The following is a 20,065-nucleotide window of genomic DNA, read 5'->3' as shown; positions in this document are numbered from 1 at the left end:
CCAGTAGTAGTATCATGTTTTTCATTTCTTGATTCCGGTAAATAATCATGTCAGTTAATTCAAATGTGACTGAAGTTGGCCAGCCATCTTAATTCCTTCCCTCACCCCATTTTTACCTGTAGGCAATATGACTAGTAACTGCACAGCCTAAAGATTAAATGCTATTGTCAATTTGCAGACAAGTGACCAGAAGCGTGTATTCAGGCCATCTCCACCCGGTGTTAGGAAGATCATTCTATCTACTAATATTGCTGAGACCAGTATTACGATAGATGATGTGGTATTTGTTATTGATTCAGGGAAAGTTAAAGAGGTAAGTGTTTAATATTATCTTCTCATTTTAATTTTTTTAAGAAGAAAATTATTTGTTTTGCCACATATAACAATGAATATATAAGTCAATAAACTAACCCATTTGGGAAGTTATTTCGAACATCAAAAGTTCAAATTCATTATGGTAGAGAACTACAAGAGACATTTCATTGATTATTATCTCCTCACATATCTTGAGTGTCATCGTACTTTGTCATATTTTCTAGTGACTATTAACAACATGTTGAAATCCAGCACACTTTGAAACTGGGAACTGTACTTTTATCAGAGTAGGCCAAGGCTGTTTACACTAGTTGAGAATTCACACAACATTCATTGACATTCTGAACAATTATCTCACATCAATTTCTATGATGATGATGAGACATTACACTCTAATTGTCCACAGAAGAACCCCAAAAGTGCCCCACTTATGACAGGATACTTTCCAGACTGGATCAGACTCTGAATGTGGCTCTCCAGCAGGGATACGACTTCCTCAAATCCTGCCCCGAAATGAGATCCATCCTTCATGACATCCTCCCCACTCCACCAAGAGTGTCTTTCCGCTGTCCACCTAACCTTCGTAACCTCTTGGTTCATCCCTATGAAATCCCCAAACCACCTTCCCTACCCTCTGGCTCCTACCCTTGTAACTGCCCCCCGGTGTAAAACCTGTCCCATGCACCCTCCCACCACCACCTACCCCAGTCCTGTAACCCAGGAGGTGTACACAATCAAAGGCAGAGCCATGTGTGAAAGCACCCACATGATTTACCAACTGACATGCCTGCACTGTGAAGCCTTCTATGTGGGAATGACCAGCAACAAACTGTCCATTCCCATGAACGGACACAGGCAGACAGTGTTTGTTGGTAATGAAGATCACCCTGTGGCCAAACATGCCTTGGTGCAAGGCCAGCACATCTTGGCACAGTGTTACACCATCCGGGTTATCTGGGTACTTCCCACTGACACTAACCTGTCAGAACTCCAGAGATGGGAACCTGCCCTTCAATATATTCTCTCTTCCCATAACCCACCAGGCCTCAACCTCTGCTAATTTCAAGTTGCTGCCCCTTGTACATCACCTGTCATTCAACATCATCTTTGCATATATATGAATTTTGTGTGTGTGTTTGTGTTTGTATGTCTATCAACATGCCAACGCTTTCGTTTGTAAGTTACATCATCTTTGTTTTTAGATATATTTTTCCCACGTGGAATGTTTCCCTCTTTTATATATACATTTGAAATGTCTGCTTGTGTCTGTGTATGTGGGGATGGATATGTGTGTGTGCGAGTGTATACCTGTCCTTTTTTTGTCCCTTAAGGTAAGTCTTTCCGCTCCCGGGATTGGAATGACTCCTTACCCTCTCCCTTAAAACCCACATCCTTTCGTCTCTCCCTCTCCTTCCCTCTTTCCCGAAGAAGCAACGGTTGGTTGCGAAAGCTTCAATTTTGTGTGAATGTTTGTCTTTGTTTGCGTATCTATCGACCTGCCAGCACTTTTGTTTGGTAAGTCACATCAACTTTGTTTTTAGATACAGTTTTCCCATGTGGAATGTTTCCCTATCTATATATTCACCTGCCACCCTACCCAAAACCTCTTTCCTCGTCACCTTAGCCAGCTTCATCCTGACCCACAATTTATTCACTTTTGAAGGCCAGACATACCAACAATTAAAGAGAACAGCCATGGGTACCAGGATGGCACCCTTGTATGCCAACCTATTTATGGGTCGCTTAGAGGAAGCCTTCTTGGTTACCCAAGCCTGCCAACCCAAAATTTGGTACAGATTTATTGATGACATCTTCATGATCTGGACTCACAGTGAAGAACAACTCCAGAATTTCCTCTCCAACCTCAACTCCTTTGGTTCCATCAGATTCACCTGGTCCTACTCCAAATACCATGCCACTTTCCTTGATGTTGACCTCCATCTGTCCAATGGCCAGCTTCACACATCCGTCCACATCAAACCCACCAACAAGCAACAGTACCTCCATTATGACAGCTGCCACCCATTCCATATCAAACGGTCCCTTCCCTACAGCCTAGGCCTTCGTGGCAAACGAATCTGCTCCAGTCCTGAATCCCTGGACCATTACACCAACAACCTGAAAACAGCTTTCGCATTCCGCAACTACCCTCCCGACCTGGTACAGAAGCAGATAACCAAAGCCACTTCCTCATCCCCTCAAACCCAGAACCTCTCACAGAAGTACCCCAAAAGTGCCCCACTTGTGACAGGATACTTCCCGGGACTGGATCAGACTCTGAATGTGGCTCTCCAGCATGGATACGACTTCCTAAAATCCTGCCCCGAAATGAGATCCATCCTTCATGAAACCCTCCCCACTCCACCAAGAGTGTCTTTCCGCCGTCCACCTAACCTTCGTAACCTCTTGGTTCATCCCTATGAAATACCCAAACCACCTTCCCTACCCTCTGGCTCCTACCCTTGCAACTGCCCCCGGTGTAAAACCTGTCCTATGCACCCTCCCACCACCACCTACTCCAGTCCTGTAACCCAGGAGGTGTACACAATCAAAGGCAGAGCCATGTGTGAAAGCACCCACATGATTTACCAACTGACATGCCTGCACTGTGAAGCCTTCTATGTGGGAATGACCAGCAACAAACTGTCCATTCCCATGAACGGACACAGGCAGACAGTGTTTGTTGGTAATGAAGATCACCCTGTGGCCAAACATGCCTTGGTGCAAGGCCAGCACATCTTGGCACATTGTTACACCGTCCAAGTTATCTGGATATTTCCCACCAACACCAACCTATGCAAACTCCGGAGATGGGAACTTGCCCTTCAATATATCCTCTCTTCTCGTTATCCACCAGGCCTCAATCTCCGCTAATATCAAGTTGCCGCCACTCATACCTCACCTGTCATTCAACATCATCTTTGCCTCCACACTTCCCTTGACTTACATGTCTGCCCATACTCTTTGCGTTTAAATATGTCTGCTTGTGTCTGTGTATGTATGGATGGATATGCGCGCGCGCTCGCGCATATACCTATCCTTTTTTCTCCCTAAGGTAAGTCTTTCCGCTCCCGGGATTGGAATGACTCCTTACCCTCTCCCTTAAAACCCACATCCTTCCATCTTTCCTTTTCCTTCCCTCTTTCCTGACGAAGCAGCCGCCGGTTGCGAAAGCTCAAATTCTGTGTGTGTGTTTGTGTGTTTTATTCATTGTGATTATCTACCGGCGCTTTCCCACTTGGTAAGTCTTGGAATCTTTGTTTTTAATATATATAATGTGTGTGTGTGTAATTTTTTCTGTCAAAGATTGTGCTTCTCAGCAACTCAACATCTTACATGCTAGTTGAACAGCTCAATCCTTCACTTTGCAGCTGTTCCTTCAAACTGCTCTTGTGGTGTTATTGAATTTTTACTAGGATTGGATGTTGATGTGTGGCTGCAAACTGCTTAATGTAGAGAAATTGTTACCATCCCGCTGAAAACTCTAGCCATAATCTCGTATCGAACAGAATGGCCATTCTAATCATGTACAAAGTTTTGTGACTTTTCAAGTAACACAATCTGTATTTGTCAGTTCAACAAGTATGTGCTCTTAAAATCACTCATTGCTCTCACAGATAAATTATTACTGTTTAGACGCAAGTATTTTTTGATGCTGCTTCTAAGCCAAAATGTGGTTTCCGCCTGGTCTCTCAAGAAGCATATTACCGGAGTGTTACTATATATTAATTTATGCCTTTTAAAATTTAAATGACATTTCAAGTTTTATTATTTGTCTAGTGTTTGTTGATTTTATTAATTATCTGCAGGTGTAATGTTTGGTCTAATCTGCTTCTGAATGTTTTGTTTTAATCCTCTTGATCCGAATGATTTCGTGTTCCAGCTTTCTCAAACACCTATCTATGTGAAGTGTTAAAATAAACAAATAGGAAACCAATTAAATGGGACATTATTAATATTCATTTGTAGAAACTGAAACTCGTGAGCTTCACCATGATTATCTTCAGTTGTTAAAATCACTGCAGGCTTGATGGATTGGCTTTTCCATTCAAATGCACCTGTAAAGCTTTGTGTGTTGGGTTGTCTTTGCTGAGTAGTACGAGCGAGCTACCCTGTCACATAGAACAGAAGGTTATCGTTGTAACCAACTAGAAGCAGATGAAGCACCATTGGGGGGGGGGGGGGGGGGGGGGGACAAGAGGTAATAACAAACATGGAAGAATACATAGAGTAATGTTTACATCAAGATTGTTCTCATGTTGAATAGACTGTACCGTCGTTTGTTAATAAATTACAAGACGGAATTGCTAGCCAGTACTTACTTTCAGCAGATGAATGTTTAACACTGCTCATAGACACGTGTAAAAGTAACACACTTTATAGCTTTCGGAACTTAATAGTTCCTTCCTTGGGGATGAGAGAGGGATGGGTTGGTGAAGGCTAAAATGAAAAGGTTGCTCACTCAAGTTTTGGCCTCTCCATTTGGCAGTACATACATGACTCACGGCCAAACTCAAATTTCCGTATGTCGTCAGCCATGTGTATACAACCTGTAGTCTTACTTTTATTATGTATATTCCGGTACAGGATAGACATTTCACTTGAAAGTCAACAACCTGCACTCTTTCATCTGTTATGTATGTTCCCATACAGAAGTAGGAAATCTGGGTTCGAGTCCCTACCTGGCACAAATTTTCATTTTTGTCATTCCATTATACAGCTGATGGTTGTCCATAATTGCAACTCTGAAGACATTCCATGTATTTCATAACAGCCGTACTCGCTGCAGTTCCTGCTCCTTCAGACATGCAAGCATATCCGAAGGAATATTACCTCATAATTCAGAATAATATAGGCATTGCTATATTGTATGTATCCACTGACACCAGGCAAGCGACTTTCAAGTAAAATGTCTCCCCTGTATGGGAATATAGATAATGGATGCACGAGTACAGGTTGTGGACACGTGGTTGACGACTTACGGAAGATTGCATCTGGCTGTAAGTCATGCACAGATAGCCAAATGGTGAGCCAACCACTTGCGATAAGTGGGAAATCTGGGTTTGAGTCCTGGACCGGCACAAATGTTAACTATTCCATTATAGAACTGATGGTTGTTTATATTCGCAACTGTGAATACATTTCATGTATAGCTTTCGCTTATGTGGCACGACTCCTTCTTGGAGTTGCAATTTTTTTTCTGTCAGTGTATGACTGTCACTAACTTTAAGTTTATGTAATTCTGGCAATTTCAGTGTCGTTGGAATAATTAATTAAGTTTGTATCACTGACATTTTTATCTGAGGTAGATTTTAGTCCCATTTAGGACTAAAGAAATGAGATATTTGGATGGAGTGATGTTTAACTCAATATTCTGAGTCCATCCACTGTAATTGGCATTCACCTTCTCACTGGCCATCCTCAATGGAATTGGTTTTGAAGTTAAGTGTAACTATAGGTCACTAGCAAGACAGAGTTTTTGTGATGTATCATTGGGATACAATTGAGAAAAACGTCAGGTGTAATACCAAACCACCGAGGGCTTACCTATCACCATTATGACATAGTTCAAGACCTTATCCATTGTTGATGGAACATCAAATACAAGAATTACAAGTACAAGTTAAACTATTCTACTGCACCTAGAGGGAAATTAAGGCTACTAAATTGAGACAGTTGTATTGAAGACATTGCTGAAATCTAAAATACGTATCAAATTGCCTTCTTTTGACTCTTGTTGTCTGGAACTTTTTATAAAGATATATTATTCACTTAATTGGTCATGGGCTATGTAGTCAAAGCCATTGGACGGTGCTGGAAGGATATGTACAAAGCGGTGTTTGGAAGTTGTTATGAAAGACAGCTTTCTGGGTTGTGGTTTATGTCCTTATTCTAAGCTGCTTTGAAATTCCTTCCAGTCAGGGACTGATTGACCCAAGCAATATCAAAGCGTTTTCCATAATGCGTACTACCAAGGGGGTGGGGGTTACTTTCTGCCCACTGGGAAATAAAGAAAATTGTTGTTAACTTTTACTAACAGTGTTCTTTTTTAAATAGCTACTGATGTAAGTATTGTTCAGAACCTGAAAATGTCTTTTAGCACAATCTCGGCAATCCCAATGCATTATCCGTAATATGTATACAGATATGAGTAGTAATTTAGGGCCACCACAAAAAATTCTTAAAAAATACAGATTTTGATAATTGTCATTGAGTTTTATTTAGAACACACTTTTTAAAGATGTATTGGTGTGTAAGAATAATTGTGATTTTGAAAATATAGAAATGATATTTGTTTGCTAAAAGTCACATTTGCTACTAGAACTTAAATTTTTTAGCAACATTTTACTGAGAAATTCAAAAAGATTGTGGAATCTGGTATAATAAATCAGTAATAATGATAAATAATTTTTATCAAAGTTTCAAGTTATAAAGTTTGTGACTAGATTATAATACTTTCAGAAGGTGGGCATAAAGTATCTCCCCCCACTCCACCCTGAGGGTTAAATATAATGTCAGAGTAAGCTGCATTGGAACAGTAATAAACTTGACAATTGTAAATGTATTGTGAGTGTGTGCAGTAGATGCTGAAATAATGCATACATTGATTTTTTCTGATTGTTGTCAGTAGCACGCCCAAAAGATAAATTTGTGCAGTTATTACCTGACTCTTGAGAACAATGTAGAGGCCAGCACATCTTGGCACAGTGTTACACCGTCTGGGTTATCTGGATACTTCCCACCGACACCAAACTATCAGAACTCCGGAGATGGGAACTTGCCCTTCAATATATCCTCTCTTCCCGTTACCCACCAGGCCTCAACCTCCACTAATTGACATCTCTGCCCAAACTCTTTGCCTTTACATATGTGTGCTTGTGTCTGTATATGTGCGGATGGATATGTGTGTGTGTGTGTGTGTGTGTGTGTGTGTGTGTGTGTGTGTGTGTGTGTGTACCTGACCCTTTTTCCCCCCAAGGTAAGTCTTTCCGCTCCCGGGATTGGAATGACTCCTTACCCTCTCCATTAAAACCCACATCCTTTCATCTTTTCCTCTCCTTCCCTCTTTCCTGATGAAGCAACCATGGGTTGCGAAAGCTTGAAATTTGTGTGTGTGTTTGTTTTTGTTATTGTCTCTATCAACGTACCAATGCTTTCATTTGGTAAGTTACAGAATTTTTGTGTTTTAGATATATTTTTCCCATGTGGAATGTTTCCCTCTATTATATTCATAACTGTATTTTGTTACAATAATGGAAGTATCAGGATGGAAACAAGAAACAAAAACAAAATAGGACATCAACCATTCTTAAGTAGCAGTACATGCTGTTATTTTTATCTTTCATTGCAGTTTTTCCCCGTATCCTCTTTTTACTGACTCTCATATTTCTCTTTACTATCTCGCATATACTGAGTGTCCCTCCTAAGACTCTTCAGGTACATTTTCTATGATGTTTCAACAGATTGCGATTTCATTTTTGCAATGAAAAGCATCGGATTTTCCCTGTTATAAGCAAAATCATTTTTAAAGCTGAGTTTCACATGCCTGTTTGATAGAGTGATCCTAAATTAGTCTAGTGTGACATTTGTTTTATTGATATGTATTATAAGGGACAGTAAAATATTGAGAATAACCAACACTACAGCAAGGAGACAGCACCACTGTGGCTTATGCTGACTGCACCACACAGCAGTGCTGCTGAGTCATTGCTGGAGTACTAGTTATTCATCTTTTACTATCCTTGTTAATACATATTTATAAAATAAATATCACACTAGACTAATTTGGAACCATTCTGTTGAAAGGACACATAAAATGCCACTTCAAAAATGATTTTGTTCGTAATGGAGAAATAAATTGATGTTTTCCATTGACAGTGAGTGTTGCACAAAAGACATGTAGAGCAGTATTTGTTTTGGCTGATTTAGCTACATGTTGCAAAAGTGAAGATGCAGATATTTGCGGAAAAATCAGAGAAAATGTGCTTGACGACTCTTCTAGGGACACCCTGTTATGTAAGTATTCTCATTTAGTTTTATTTTTTGTCACTTTCTAAATTACTTTTTTAAACTTTAATTTCATTCTAAACTTTCTTTAAGATCTTATACTAGACGATGAGTAATAATATATACTAGTGGGTAAGATAATTAAGTTTCCTTTCTTTTGGGTTTTATAGGTCTGTGTTCTCACAGTTTTGCTTTAATGTAGGTTTGAATGTTTGCTTTTCAAGTATTTGAGTATCATAATTTTGATATCATGTTTCTCTGCAAGTTGGTCACAGTCTTCATTTCTTAGTCTGCAGTTCAGTGCCTTTTCTTAAGGTTTCATTCATTCTTCTGGTTTTATAATTGGTACATTAATATTGCTTCATTTCCTGTAAAGCGCAGGGATAATATCATTTCTGTCAATTACAGTGTCAGTGAGATTGAATGTAAGTATCACATTTCCTGTTTTGTTATTCACATATATATGGTATATTTTTATGTAACTAAAGGAAATATTTGTGAATATTTGTTTTTTAGAAATCATTTGATGCACTTTCCGGAGTATGCTTATTGCGACCTATGTGGATATCAAAGTCATGTGCAAAGCAGCGTGCTGGTCGAGCTGGACGAACACAGCCTGGAGTGTGTTACCATCTTTTTTCTAGTGAGAGGTATCAAAGACTGCAAGCTTATCAAACACCAGAGATCCTAAGAATGCCATTGCAGGTGTGTAGAAGCCATCGTAAATATACTTAATATTTTGTATGTGTTTTCTTAACATTGGTTGAGAATAAATTGAACCTAATTTTATTAGTCAATCATTCTCCTTGGTGCATAAGTTTTATGAAAATAGTATTTAGTCTTTGAATATGAGGAAAACATCACTTTGAATATTCAGGCACAGGTTATATGTAAAGTATAACCTGTTTAGATAGCCACATGTCTTAGCAGCACACTGCTTGTGGGACAGCACTGACCGTAGATCGAATACACCTATTGCATTAACGGTAAGGACTGATGTGTCGGCCGCTTGGATGTGGTTTCTAAGCAGTTTCCCACATTCGATTAGATAAATACAAGGCTTGTTCCCACTTCCTGCCTCAGTTCTGTGATTTGCATGCATTCAGAATATTTTTGCACACTTTCACATGTGGCACACTGAGCACAGGAAGATGGGGTACAGAAATTCCATATATAGAGAGGGAAACATTCCACGTGGGAAAAATATATCTAGAAACAAAGATGCTGTAACTTACCAAACCAAAGCATTGGTATGTTGATAGAGACAAAAAACACACAAATTACAAGCTTCCGCAACCCACGGCTGCTTCATCAGGAAAGAGGGAAGGAGAGAGAAAGACAAAAGGATGTGGGTTTTAAGGTAGAGGGTAAGGAGTCGTTCCAATACCGGGAGCGGAAAGACTTACCTTGGGGGGGAAAAGGGACAGATATACACTCGCGGCGCACACACACACACACACACACACACACACACACACACACACACACACACACACACACATCCATCTGCACATATACAGACACAAGCAGACATATATAAAGGCAGAGAGTTTGGGCAGAGATGTCAGTCGAGGCGGAAGTACAGAGGCACAGATGTTATTGAATGACAGGTGAGGTATGAGCGGCGGCAACTTGTAATTAGCGGAGGTTCAACTGACATCTCTGCCCAAACTCTTTGCCTTTATATATGTCTGCTTGTGTCTGTATTTGTGCGGATGGATATGTGTGTGTGTGTTTGTATGTTTTTTGTCTCTATAGTTGTGGGGATTATATTAAAGGAATGTAACAATTAAAACAAAAACCTAATTTAGGGGTGATTTTTAGAGGTATGTTTAACATACTTAATGTGGGAAACACTGTGGCTTCCTTTGACTCAGCAGCAGAGAGACAATTGCTGTCCATGGTGTGCCCAGGGACAGCACTGGACATAGGAGTGTTAACGTGCTGTCGTCTCAGATGAGTCTCAGTTTTGTCTACAAAACACAGTTTACATATCCATATTTGGATGCTCTGAGAATGATCATTACCAGATTTCATTCGTCATCACATTGTAGCAAGGTTACATAAACAGCCTTACGAAAGTCATTACAGAATTACTGGTGCAAGTCAATATATGCGTAATTGAAGCTTCCTGGTGCATTAAAACAGTGTCCCAGACCGAGACTCAAACTCGGAACGTTTGCCTTTCACGGGAATTTGCTTTCCTATCTGAGCTTCCCAAGCACAACTCGCTTTAATTCTTGCCTGCCATACTTCATGGAAGCTTTCCTGCAGACCTAGCAGAGCTGGCACTCCTGGGAGAAAGGAAACTGCGGAGACATGGCTTACCTCAGCCTGGGGGATGTTTCCTGGATATGTGTAAATGTTCGGATGAGACTTTAGAATGCATATAATGTGAATACCAATGTTCCAGAGAAACAGAAAAAAATTTAGTGCGGAAATAGTGTCTTCAATGTTCTGGAGCAAAACTAAAAGATTACTGACATACATAAAGCCCAGAAATTATATCTGACACAATAACAGAGTGGCCCAAGGAATTGCGAGGAAAGAGCTGAATGCACACATGCGCATTCCCCATAGCTGGAGAGTTAACAAGCTGAACCCTTAACAATACTGGACAAAGACCAGGAAAAAGGAGAAGAAAGATTGTTTATGAAGTATTTTCTGACAATTGGAGATAGTTACATTACCAACTATTTGTAATGTCCAACTAGAAATGAAACTACCATGTGTGTCACCAGTTCTTTCACAGAATTTATAAAAGCAAGCCATTAATTTGACAATTGCACAACTAATCAGTGTTTCGTTGGCTGTTAGAGTATACAGGCAATGTATACTGCCTGAGGGAGATATGCACCTGTCTTGGTCTGCCCCGTTGATGAATAAACTGCAATAAATGCAAATAATTTGATGATGAAATGACAGTTAAATAATTTAATCCCCTGAGGCTGTAATACATGTGAGGGTGGTTTGAAAAGTTCTCAGAATGTAATAGAAAAAAAGCTCTTACATCACTGAAACTTTTTTGTTTTTCAATGTAAACTCCTTGTAGATTAATGCACTTGGTCCAACGATGTTCCAGTGCTTGATGCCATCTTGAAAATGAGTTTCCTCCTGGCGTGAAAAATAGTTGTCAACTCCAGCTATCAGTTCTTCGTTTGAAGTAAATCTTCGTTCAGCAAGAAAATTTTCAGTTTTGGGAAGTGTTGGTAGTCTGATAGCACCGTATCAGGTGATTAAGGCGGGTGTGCCAACAATTCATCCCTTAGTTCGTGTAATTTTGCCTCGGCGACTGCACGTGTGCGAGCGTGCATTGTCTTGATGGAAGATGCTTTTCTTCCTTGCTAAACCTGACCTTTTTTGCGTATCTTTTATTGCAATTTGTCCAGGAGGTTAGCCTAGTATTCTCCAGTAATTGCTTGCCCAGTGGGGAGATAATCTACAACCAGAACCCCTTCATGTCCCAGAACACTGATTCCATGACCTTACGTGCCTTTGCTTTCTTTGGTGGCGGAGGATCAGCATGTTTTCACTGCTTTGACTGTTGTTTTGTCTCTGAGGTATAGTAGTGCACCCAAGTTTCATCTTTGGTCACAAACCGGTGCAAAGAATCTTGTTCGTTTCTCCTAAAATGGGTCAAACATTGTTCCAATATGTCCATTTTCAAGTGTTTTTGATCCAGCCTCAAGAATCACGGCACCAATCTTGCAGATATATTTTTTTTTATTTTTAATTCTTCAATTAAAATGTGACATTCCCTTTCAAATGACATATGGCAAGTGTGAGCAATTTCACTCACTTTCACTCTGCCATCCTCCTTGACCATTTTCTCTATTTTTGCAATTGTTTCTGCAGTAGTGACACATCGTGGCCAACCACTGCACAGATCATCATCTAAGTTCTCTCAACCAAATTTAAATTCATTTGTCCACTTGGGAACAGTTGAATATGAAGGAGCAGAGTCTCCCAGTGTACTCTGGAAATCGGCATAAACGTCCTTTGCTTCCATACCTTTCTTTACAAAACACTTAATCACTGCTCGAATCTCGAATTTTCTTCTTCTTCTTCTTCTTCTTCTTCTTCTTTTTTTCCATCTTCAGAAACTACATGGGAACAACAATAAAGCCATGCCACTGCCACAGCTCTCTTCCAGGAGCACTGATGTGGCATGTGTTTACAGGCAACAGTCCAGTGAATATCTCATGAACAGCTAGTTGCGCTAACACTGACCTCGTGGTGATTGCGAGAACTGTCCAAACCACCGTCGTAATAAAAGATAATTTTGACTACCTTTTTAATACTTCATCCACTTCCTACACTTCATATAAAAAATTTAACGATCTTCATAGTTGGGGGTGGAGGGTGGGAATAGAGATAGCAAGAGCGAAATTTCCACTGAAATTTGACTGTTAACCTTAACTGGTACTTTAAAGGATGAAGAATTACTTCAGTAATTATGATTATGTCAGTCTGGAAGCAAAAATTCAAATGGTATCATATTTGAATTGGAAAGACAACACACTTCTCTGTAATTGCGATACAGCACATCCGAAGGATGTGCACTGATATGATTTCATGTTATTTTATTTTCACTGATTTTGTCTCCATCAATACATTCATTTCATGTCAGTGTATTTTGTTATTGTATCACAGGAACTGTGTCTACATACAAAGCTGTTGGCACCTGCCAATACACCAATTGCAGACTTCCTTGCTCGTGCACTTGAACCTCCTTCATTTGTTGTCACAAGAAATGCTGTCCAACTTCTTAAGGTAGGAAAAAGGAGAATTCTTTGTAATTTTAAGTTTTACTTTTGTATTATATGTTCCATATCATATTATTTGTTCAGTTGTTATTGTAATATTGTTCTATATTGAGTAAATGGTAAGTTTTTTAGAGATAAGCGGATGAGAGATATTACCCAAATTTTATGTTTAATCAGATTATCAGGATTTTATTGTAAATTAGAAGCCTTATAACAATGTCTTTTTGAGCTTTAATTATCACATTGAGCCTGGAGTAGATTTTACAGAGCTTTTCACTAAAGCGGCAGTTCCTCATGTTGGCTACTACTTGATTGTGTTGAGTTCATCTGCATCTACATGAGTGTAATTGGGTGTGGTATGTTAAGAAGACAACCTCCAAGGAACAACCAGTTAAAGAAAGCCACAGATGTTTAAGCAGATACTAGTTTCGCAGTGATTATTTTCAAAAGTCTTTGTTGCCGATAGCAGCAAAAAAATCTCGAGGAGAAGACAGTGATCCATCAAATGCCATGTAAACAACGCCACGTAATGCAAGTGCCATCTCAGAAAGTGATAATTCGTCTACTGGTTCATTAAGAAATCAAACTATGTGATGATTCTCACTGTCACCAGCCAAGCATTGTGCTTTTCACAAGTGCTGAAAATGTGCAAAAGCATAAAAAGTCAAAGATTTTTGTGGAGTTTTTGTCACAGACAAAATATTTGAATGCAACAGTGAACAAACAAATATTTATGCTACACAAATGGCAGTGGTTTCCAAACCTTGAGTCCAGGGGTGCTAACAAATAATAATGAAATAAAGCGGTTGTGTGGATTGCTTTTGTGGATGTGATTGGTGAAACTTGCATCTATACATTTATATTGGTCCCAGGATTCACTGTTTATTCAGACATTCCCGCTAAAGATAATGAATAGAAATTGCTTCTAAATTCTGTTGATATTTTGCATTTCACATACAGTACAAGAGTTGATGCATTAAATCATCTCTCAAAAATTCAATTCACCATTTGAGAACTGCCAAAAAACTTTGTATCGAATGGTCAATAATAACGTTCCAAATATGAATTACACTCGGGCAATATTTGAAATGAAGGAGACACAAGTATAGCATAAAAATGTGTCAATTGTGATGAAGTAATGAACACTGTTACAATTTTCAATTTTACACTGGCAAAGTACTTGATAAAGAAAATACGTGCTGACAACTGGTTTGATGAATCTGTGTCAAGATGTATTCAATAAAGCCCATATATCATGTACCAATAATTGGTATACCAGTGTGAATTTGGTAGACAGACTCATAACAAAGAATGCACATTTGGTTGTTACACTTTGGTTAAATAGCAAAGGAATTCCCAAAGAAGTTGTTATGACATAATTGAAACACAGGGAAGAGAATAAAGAGTGTAGTCAGTGAATTATGGTCCTGAAATTGAAAGAGAAAAGAGACTTTTGGTTCTTTCCAACAAACATTAGTATGAAATGGAAAAGTTGACAACCAAAAGAGGGTTTTTATTGAAAACCAAAAATTATTACCAAATGCAATAAGCAAAAAAGTACAGTTGACCTTTCTGATCAGATGAGTGCATAAAGCAATCTGTTGAGAAACATGGTAAAATAGTATCGAAAGTTAGCATTTTATGCTGTTTTGAACAGTTTTGAACGCATTATTTGTATCCCAAGATGGAATGAGATGAAAAATGTCAGTCATAATATTTCGGAAATACTTTGCAGATGCACTCACATGGCATTAATATGATGGAATTCCAGTCAGTATTGATACAAGAAGAAGCAAACCCTGGTTGGAAAAAAGGAAGGAAAGGTGCATAAGGTGCACAGATAATTGTTCTGAATGTTACAGGACAAACACAGAAACATTCAGGAGCAATGCAGTTAGAAAAGTAATTGAACAGATGGTTACCTTTTGTAATTTGAGCAAATCTAAACCCCATCTTTATACTGAACATCTTAATGAACTTCATTAAAATTCTAACACTTGTTTTCAATGTTGATACTGCCATTCCCGTGCACTGATGTCATCCAAATGAAAATTTCACTATCGGGCCCTAGGGACTGACACTGCACTTAATGTGTTAAACATGTGGCTGTATTTAGTATTACTTTGGTTGCTAAAATACATTAAAGCATGTTAAAATATTGGCTTGTTTCAATTGTTTCAGACGATTGATGCACTAGATGCTTGGGAGGATCTTACAGAATTAGGGCATCATCTCCTTGACATTCCAGTAGATCCTCGCCTGGGAAAAATGTTGCTCTACTCTGTTGTGCTTAAGTGTCTAGATCCAGTTCTTACTATTGTCTGCTGCCTGGCACACAGGTGAGATAAAAAAATACTGTAATGCTTCATGTTTTTGCAGTTGCATAATGTGTCTTAGAAGCAGAAAGAAATAAAGAAAAGGGAAATTGAAAATGTAGTATTACCCTTCTGTTAAGTGGGACATCAGCACCTTGTTGCTGAAACAGAGATTGTTTAGAAAAAGCTTACTAAAAAAGAGGATTGTTGTACATCAGATCTAACATGTTACCTTCAGAAATTATTAGCTGACAAAAGAATTTAGCTATTTATAGACTATTGACCCACCTAGCACTGTATTGCAGTATACATTATCCAGATGATATATAAGAGTAAATAATAGACTTTTATTAAAGGGTACTTACACATAAGTCTGACATACTTAACAGCTCTTACAAGTTTACTAACAAAAATAGTTTTTTGTGACTTATTTAGAAGTTGAAAGCTTCTTATAATAATGCAAGTTATTATAAGCATTGTGTCATAAAAAGTCAGGCGATGAAAACAGAGTACATCTAGGGATGGACATAAAAAAAAAAAAATTCTTGGCGCTTTGCTGAGGGGCTGTATGGTAAGGAAGATTCCACGACTGTCCAAAACGTTCAGCTATGTTTATCCAGTCATCTTCTTTTGATACAGGCATACACTATACATTCCTTTGACTACATTCCAAAATTTATATCACATCCAATAGTGATTTCTCCTTATGCAGAGTATATTGAAAGTGAAAGAAACTGAAATCAATAACCTTGAATATCAGTACATTATTTATTTATATCATAATTTCCTAATCATTTCCATTTTTGGTTCCTATGAATGATAACATATTGTTGCCAAAATTGAAATATAATGGAAAACCCTATTAGTGTCTTTGTCCAGCACGCGAAATCTGTACTTCTTTATTTTGTATATAAGTTAAATCAGCACTTTCTTATCACATAGTGATTAATATATATTTCTCTGCACTGACACATTTTTTCATGTTTGTATCAGTAATTATTTTATTATATTCCTTCCTTATAGGGATCCATTTGTTCTCCCTACACAGCCTTCAATGAAACGTGCTGCATCTGCAGCAAGAAAAAAATTTGCCGCTGGAACATATAGTGACCACATGGCACTTCTTCGAGCTTTCCAGGTAAAGACACAAGTAAATAAAATATATATTCGGTATGTGGTTTTGAGTAACAAAGCTGTTGGCAGACAGCAGATTTCAGGGCAGCTATGATAATAATATTTAATTGCTTATTGAGAGTGGTCACATTTTTTTGTTCTGTTCGAGTTCTCCCTCTAACCTGCCAGCTATTGTAGTCTTTTGTGAATGACAGTTATGGCTTGTAACTATTGCCATTTGTTTTGATTGTGTGATTTGATTTCTGTGTAGGTTACTTATTTGATACAGTAGAATGTTTGCAGCCACCAGCAAAAATATGCAAATGATGATGAGTCTGTTGTGATGTTAGTGTAAATAATGTGTTTGTTCACTTCATTGTTTGTGGCTGTAGGCTACTGTATTTGAGATAATGTTTCTAATAGACAAAATAGGAGGAAATGTGCTTCAGTGTGAATGTTACCTATATTACTAAGTGACTATCCTGGAACCTGATACCGGTTGCAGCTTGCACACATACTTCATATAATTATTGGCCAAATTTAAAATGCATCAAGAGCTATAATCTTATGTTAAAAGTTCAACACAGCAAGACAAGTATTACAGTTAGAAACTGTGTTTGTCTTGAGGCAGCATAACTGATGGTATGCCAATATTGAGACTTTATTCATATAGTATTTGAGAATGAGAGCATTTAGTGACTTCCAACAAGCTTTACACGTAATTTCAAACCGTTACAAGACTTCTTTTGCTGATATCCCTGACAAAATTATGAAAGAAAAAAGTTTTTAATTTACTGCAGTTTCAGTTTTCAAGCAGTAAAAATCCAGTATCAGACATGATATTTTGATTTATTACTTCTTTACTAGCAACTGTATTAGCTACACAGTTTGCAGACAGTATCCATACCAATGAATGTACCTGCAAAAATGTATGACACACATTTCAGGAAATACAACGTCTTAAACATTTACTACATGAAAGAACTTTCTTTTGTTTAAAATATTGCCAATTACCCCACTATATTCGTCCAGAATTTCATAGTGAGAGCACTTAGCAACTTCTAACAATGTTTAAGCACAATTTCAAATCTTTTCTTAACTTTTTCTCGCTTTCTTGCTTGGTGTCAAATATTTAACCCACTTGAAAAGTAATCAGATATTTGAAGCTGGTTTATATATGGGAGTTCGGTTCTTTAAAGAATCAGACATTTAATGTTATACACTATAATAGCACAAAAATTGTGATTCAAGGTGTAACGAGAAATGGAATAAATTGCACAGGCACAGTATCTGATATTTTGAAAGGTGTCTGCTTGTATCATGTACAGTTTTTCAAAAATATGTCTCAGTGACGATATTCCAGTTTCATGATTTCTTACTAGTGGGTGATGTAAGTACTTGCACTATTGGAAGAACAAGATAGGTATAGAATTGAAGAGAAATGTATTTAATAGTATAGAATACAGTTGCATCTCCTTGTGGGAGGAGCTGGGGCAGAGGAAGAAAACAACCATTGAAGCTGTTCAGTTGACTCTCGTATTAAAACCATTGTACAGTGGCTGAACTTCAGTTTTTTGCAAGTAACGAGCATTTGGTGAAAGTGTAAAGCTAACCACAGTAATTTCTATACAACAAACTGTGCACAGAACATCCAGAATGGATTGCAAGCAATTCAGTGTGAAATTCTAGAATTCACCAAATAGATGAATGAAAAATGGATTGGCACATAAACAAGTTTTTGATAGTAATGTACACACTTACAAGGTTCTCATTGTAATTCAGAAAATTAACTGGTTTTCTTAACCCCCCCGCCCCCCCTCTTTCCACACGTACTCGGTAGCAGTTTCCTTACACCACAGTTCATTTATTCTGATGAGAATAGGACTATATAATCAGGAACAGTATATACAGGTTTCTAGCAAATGTAATAACAGTTTTCACACATTATGAGCAGGGGGGAAAGTAGGCAAGATGGTAAAGCTCCACTAAGAAAGCAATGCGGAGGATGGTAGACGACTCAGAATGAGAGGAAAGATTTAGAAAAATGATAAAGTGCTTGTGATGGGACTAAATATGTATAATTTATGTAAAAATGCAACTGAGTGAGGTGAGATGGGTGGGAACTAGGAGAGGAAGCTTAAAAATATTAAGGGTTTTTTTAAACAAATGGTGCTGAAGATCTTAATGCATGCCATGCACCAGTAGGGTCAGGTAACTGGTTGGTCTGAAACACACCAGACAAAAAAATTATTAAAATATACGAGTGTAGCAGGGTCAGAACCTCTGAAAAGTGATAAAATTTCAATTTTTCACAAAATGTTGGATATTTGAAAAAAAGCGTAATAAAAATCGACTTGGTTTGGCCATTCAAACGTACATAAGAATTGATATTTGGAAATTTGTTTAACTTTTAGAGGTTCCCACCATAACCAATTCAGTTCTCTACAAAAAAAGCTAAGTGGCATCAAAATTGACCAAGTACATTTTTGGCAATTCAAATGCCCAGCAAAAAAATGTGACTTTTAGGAAGTTGTGTTTAAAATTTTAGAAACGGTTTTCATTGGTTTTTTGAGACTTACCACCAGTCTGTGATAACTGAAGCAAATACTATGCCTTTTTTTATCTTATAAATCTCATTCACGTGCATCGCTTCCTTGCGGGCCAAAGATCTGGCTTCTTTACTGTGCGTCTAAAGTGGTCCGCATTGCGCCTTCTGCAAAATTCGAATACTGTTCCCAAGTTGAATGCCCATGACATTCACTGTCTGTGCGAGTCCCACAAAGCCATCCTTGAAGATAACTGTAGCCAAATTCTTTGCAATTTCAACTGTTTCTTTACTGGAGTACATGAGTTTTGGGGAGAGTGTCCAAATCAGCGAATTTATCGACTCGTTACAGTTTTGAGTGTTCATGCCAACACATCTTTCCAGTAAATTGACACTCAGTAAGTCTTCATATACAGATCTGATTGCCTCCAGGTACCATCAGTAGGCGCTTGACAACGTTGGAGTGCCATATCATTGTTTTTTGACTATATGCAATAGTTTATGGGCAAAACAGTTTTGCCCACGTGTTCCCCACAATATAAGGTATCAAAAGATGCAATAAAAAATCAATTTCTTGGAAAAAAAGAACCCTTAACTCTAAATAATGAAATGTGAAGTCATCCACACGAATACTAAAAGGAATATGATAAATTTTGGTCACAGGATAAAACAGACAAATCTAAAGACCGTAAATTGAACCAAATACAGAGAGATTACAGTTATGAATTAAGTAACTGGAATGGTCACATTGATAATGTTGTGGGGAAAGCAAATCAAAGACTGCAATTTATTGACAGAACACCTAGAAAATGCAACAGGTTTACTAAAGAGACAACTTACACTATACTTGTCTACCCTCTTCTGGAGTACTACTGTGGGGTGTGGGACTTGAATCAAATAGGATTGGTGGAGGACATAGAAAAAGTTCAAAGAAGGACAGCTTGTTTTGTATTCTCGCGAAGTAGAATAGAGAGTGCCATGGATATTGTTGTATTCTCCAACAG

At 38.1% G+C, this 20,065-nt stretch overlaps 1 protein-coding gene across 3 annotated transcripts in view; it reads left to right on the top strand.

The window, feature by feature from the left end:
- Nucleotides 1-20,065, top strand: part of LOC126281316 (3'-5' RNA helicase YTHDC2-like) — a 261,983-nt gene that overhangs the window by 134,904 nt on the left and 107,014 nt on the right. For all 3 annotated transcript variants that reach the window (XM_049980161.1, XM_049980163.1, XM_049980164.1), the window contains exons 13-17: nt 179-313; nt 8,839-9,027; nt 12,976-13,095; nt 15,270-15,427; nt 16,427-16,541. In XM_049980161.1, coding sequence (XP_049836118.1) covers nt 179-313; nt 8,839-9,027; nt 12,976-13,095; nt 15,270-15,427; nt 16,427-16,541 — 717 coding nt within the window. The remainder of the gene's footprint in view (nt 1-178; nt 314-8,838; nt 9,028-12,975; nt 13,096-15,269; nt 15,428-16,426; nt 16,542-20,065) is intronic.

Source organism: Schistocerca gregaria, chromosome 7 (genome assembly GCF_023897955.1).
Source record: "Schistocerca gregaria isolate iqSchGreg1 chromosome 7, iqSchGreg1.2, whole genome shotgun sequence".
NCBI classification, from domain to species: Eukaryota; Metazoa; Arthropoda; class Insecta; order Orthoptera; family Acrididae; genus Schistocerca; species Schistocerca gregaria.
The sequence above is the reverse complement of the archived record's forward strand: the minus strand, read 5'-3'. Positions and strand labels throughout refer to the sequence as shown.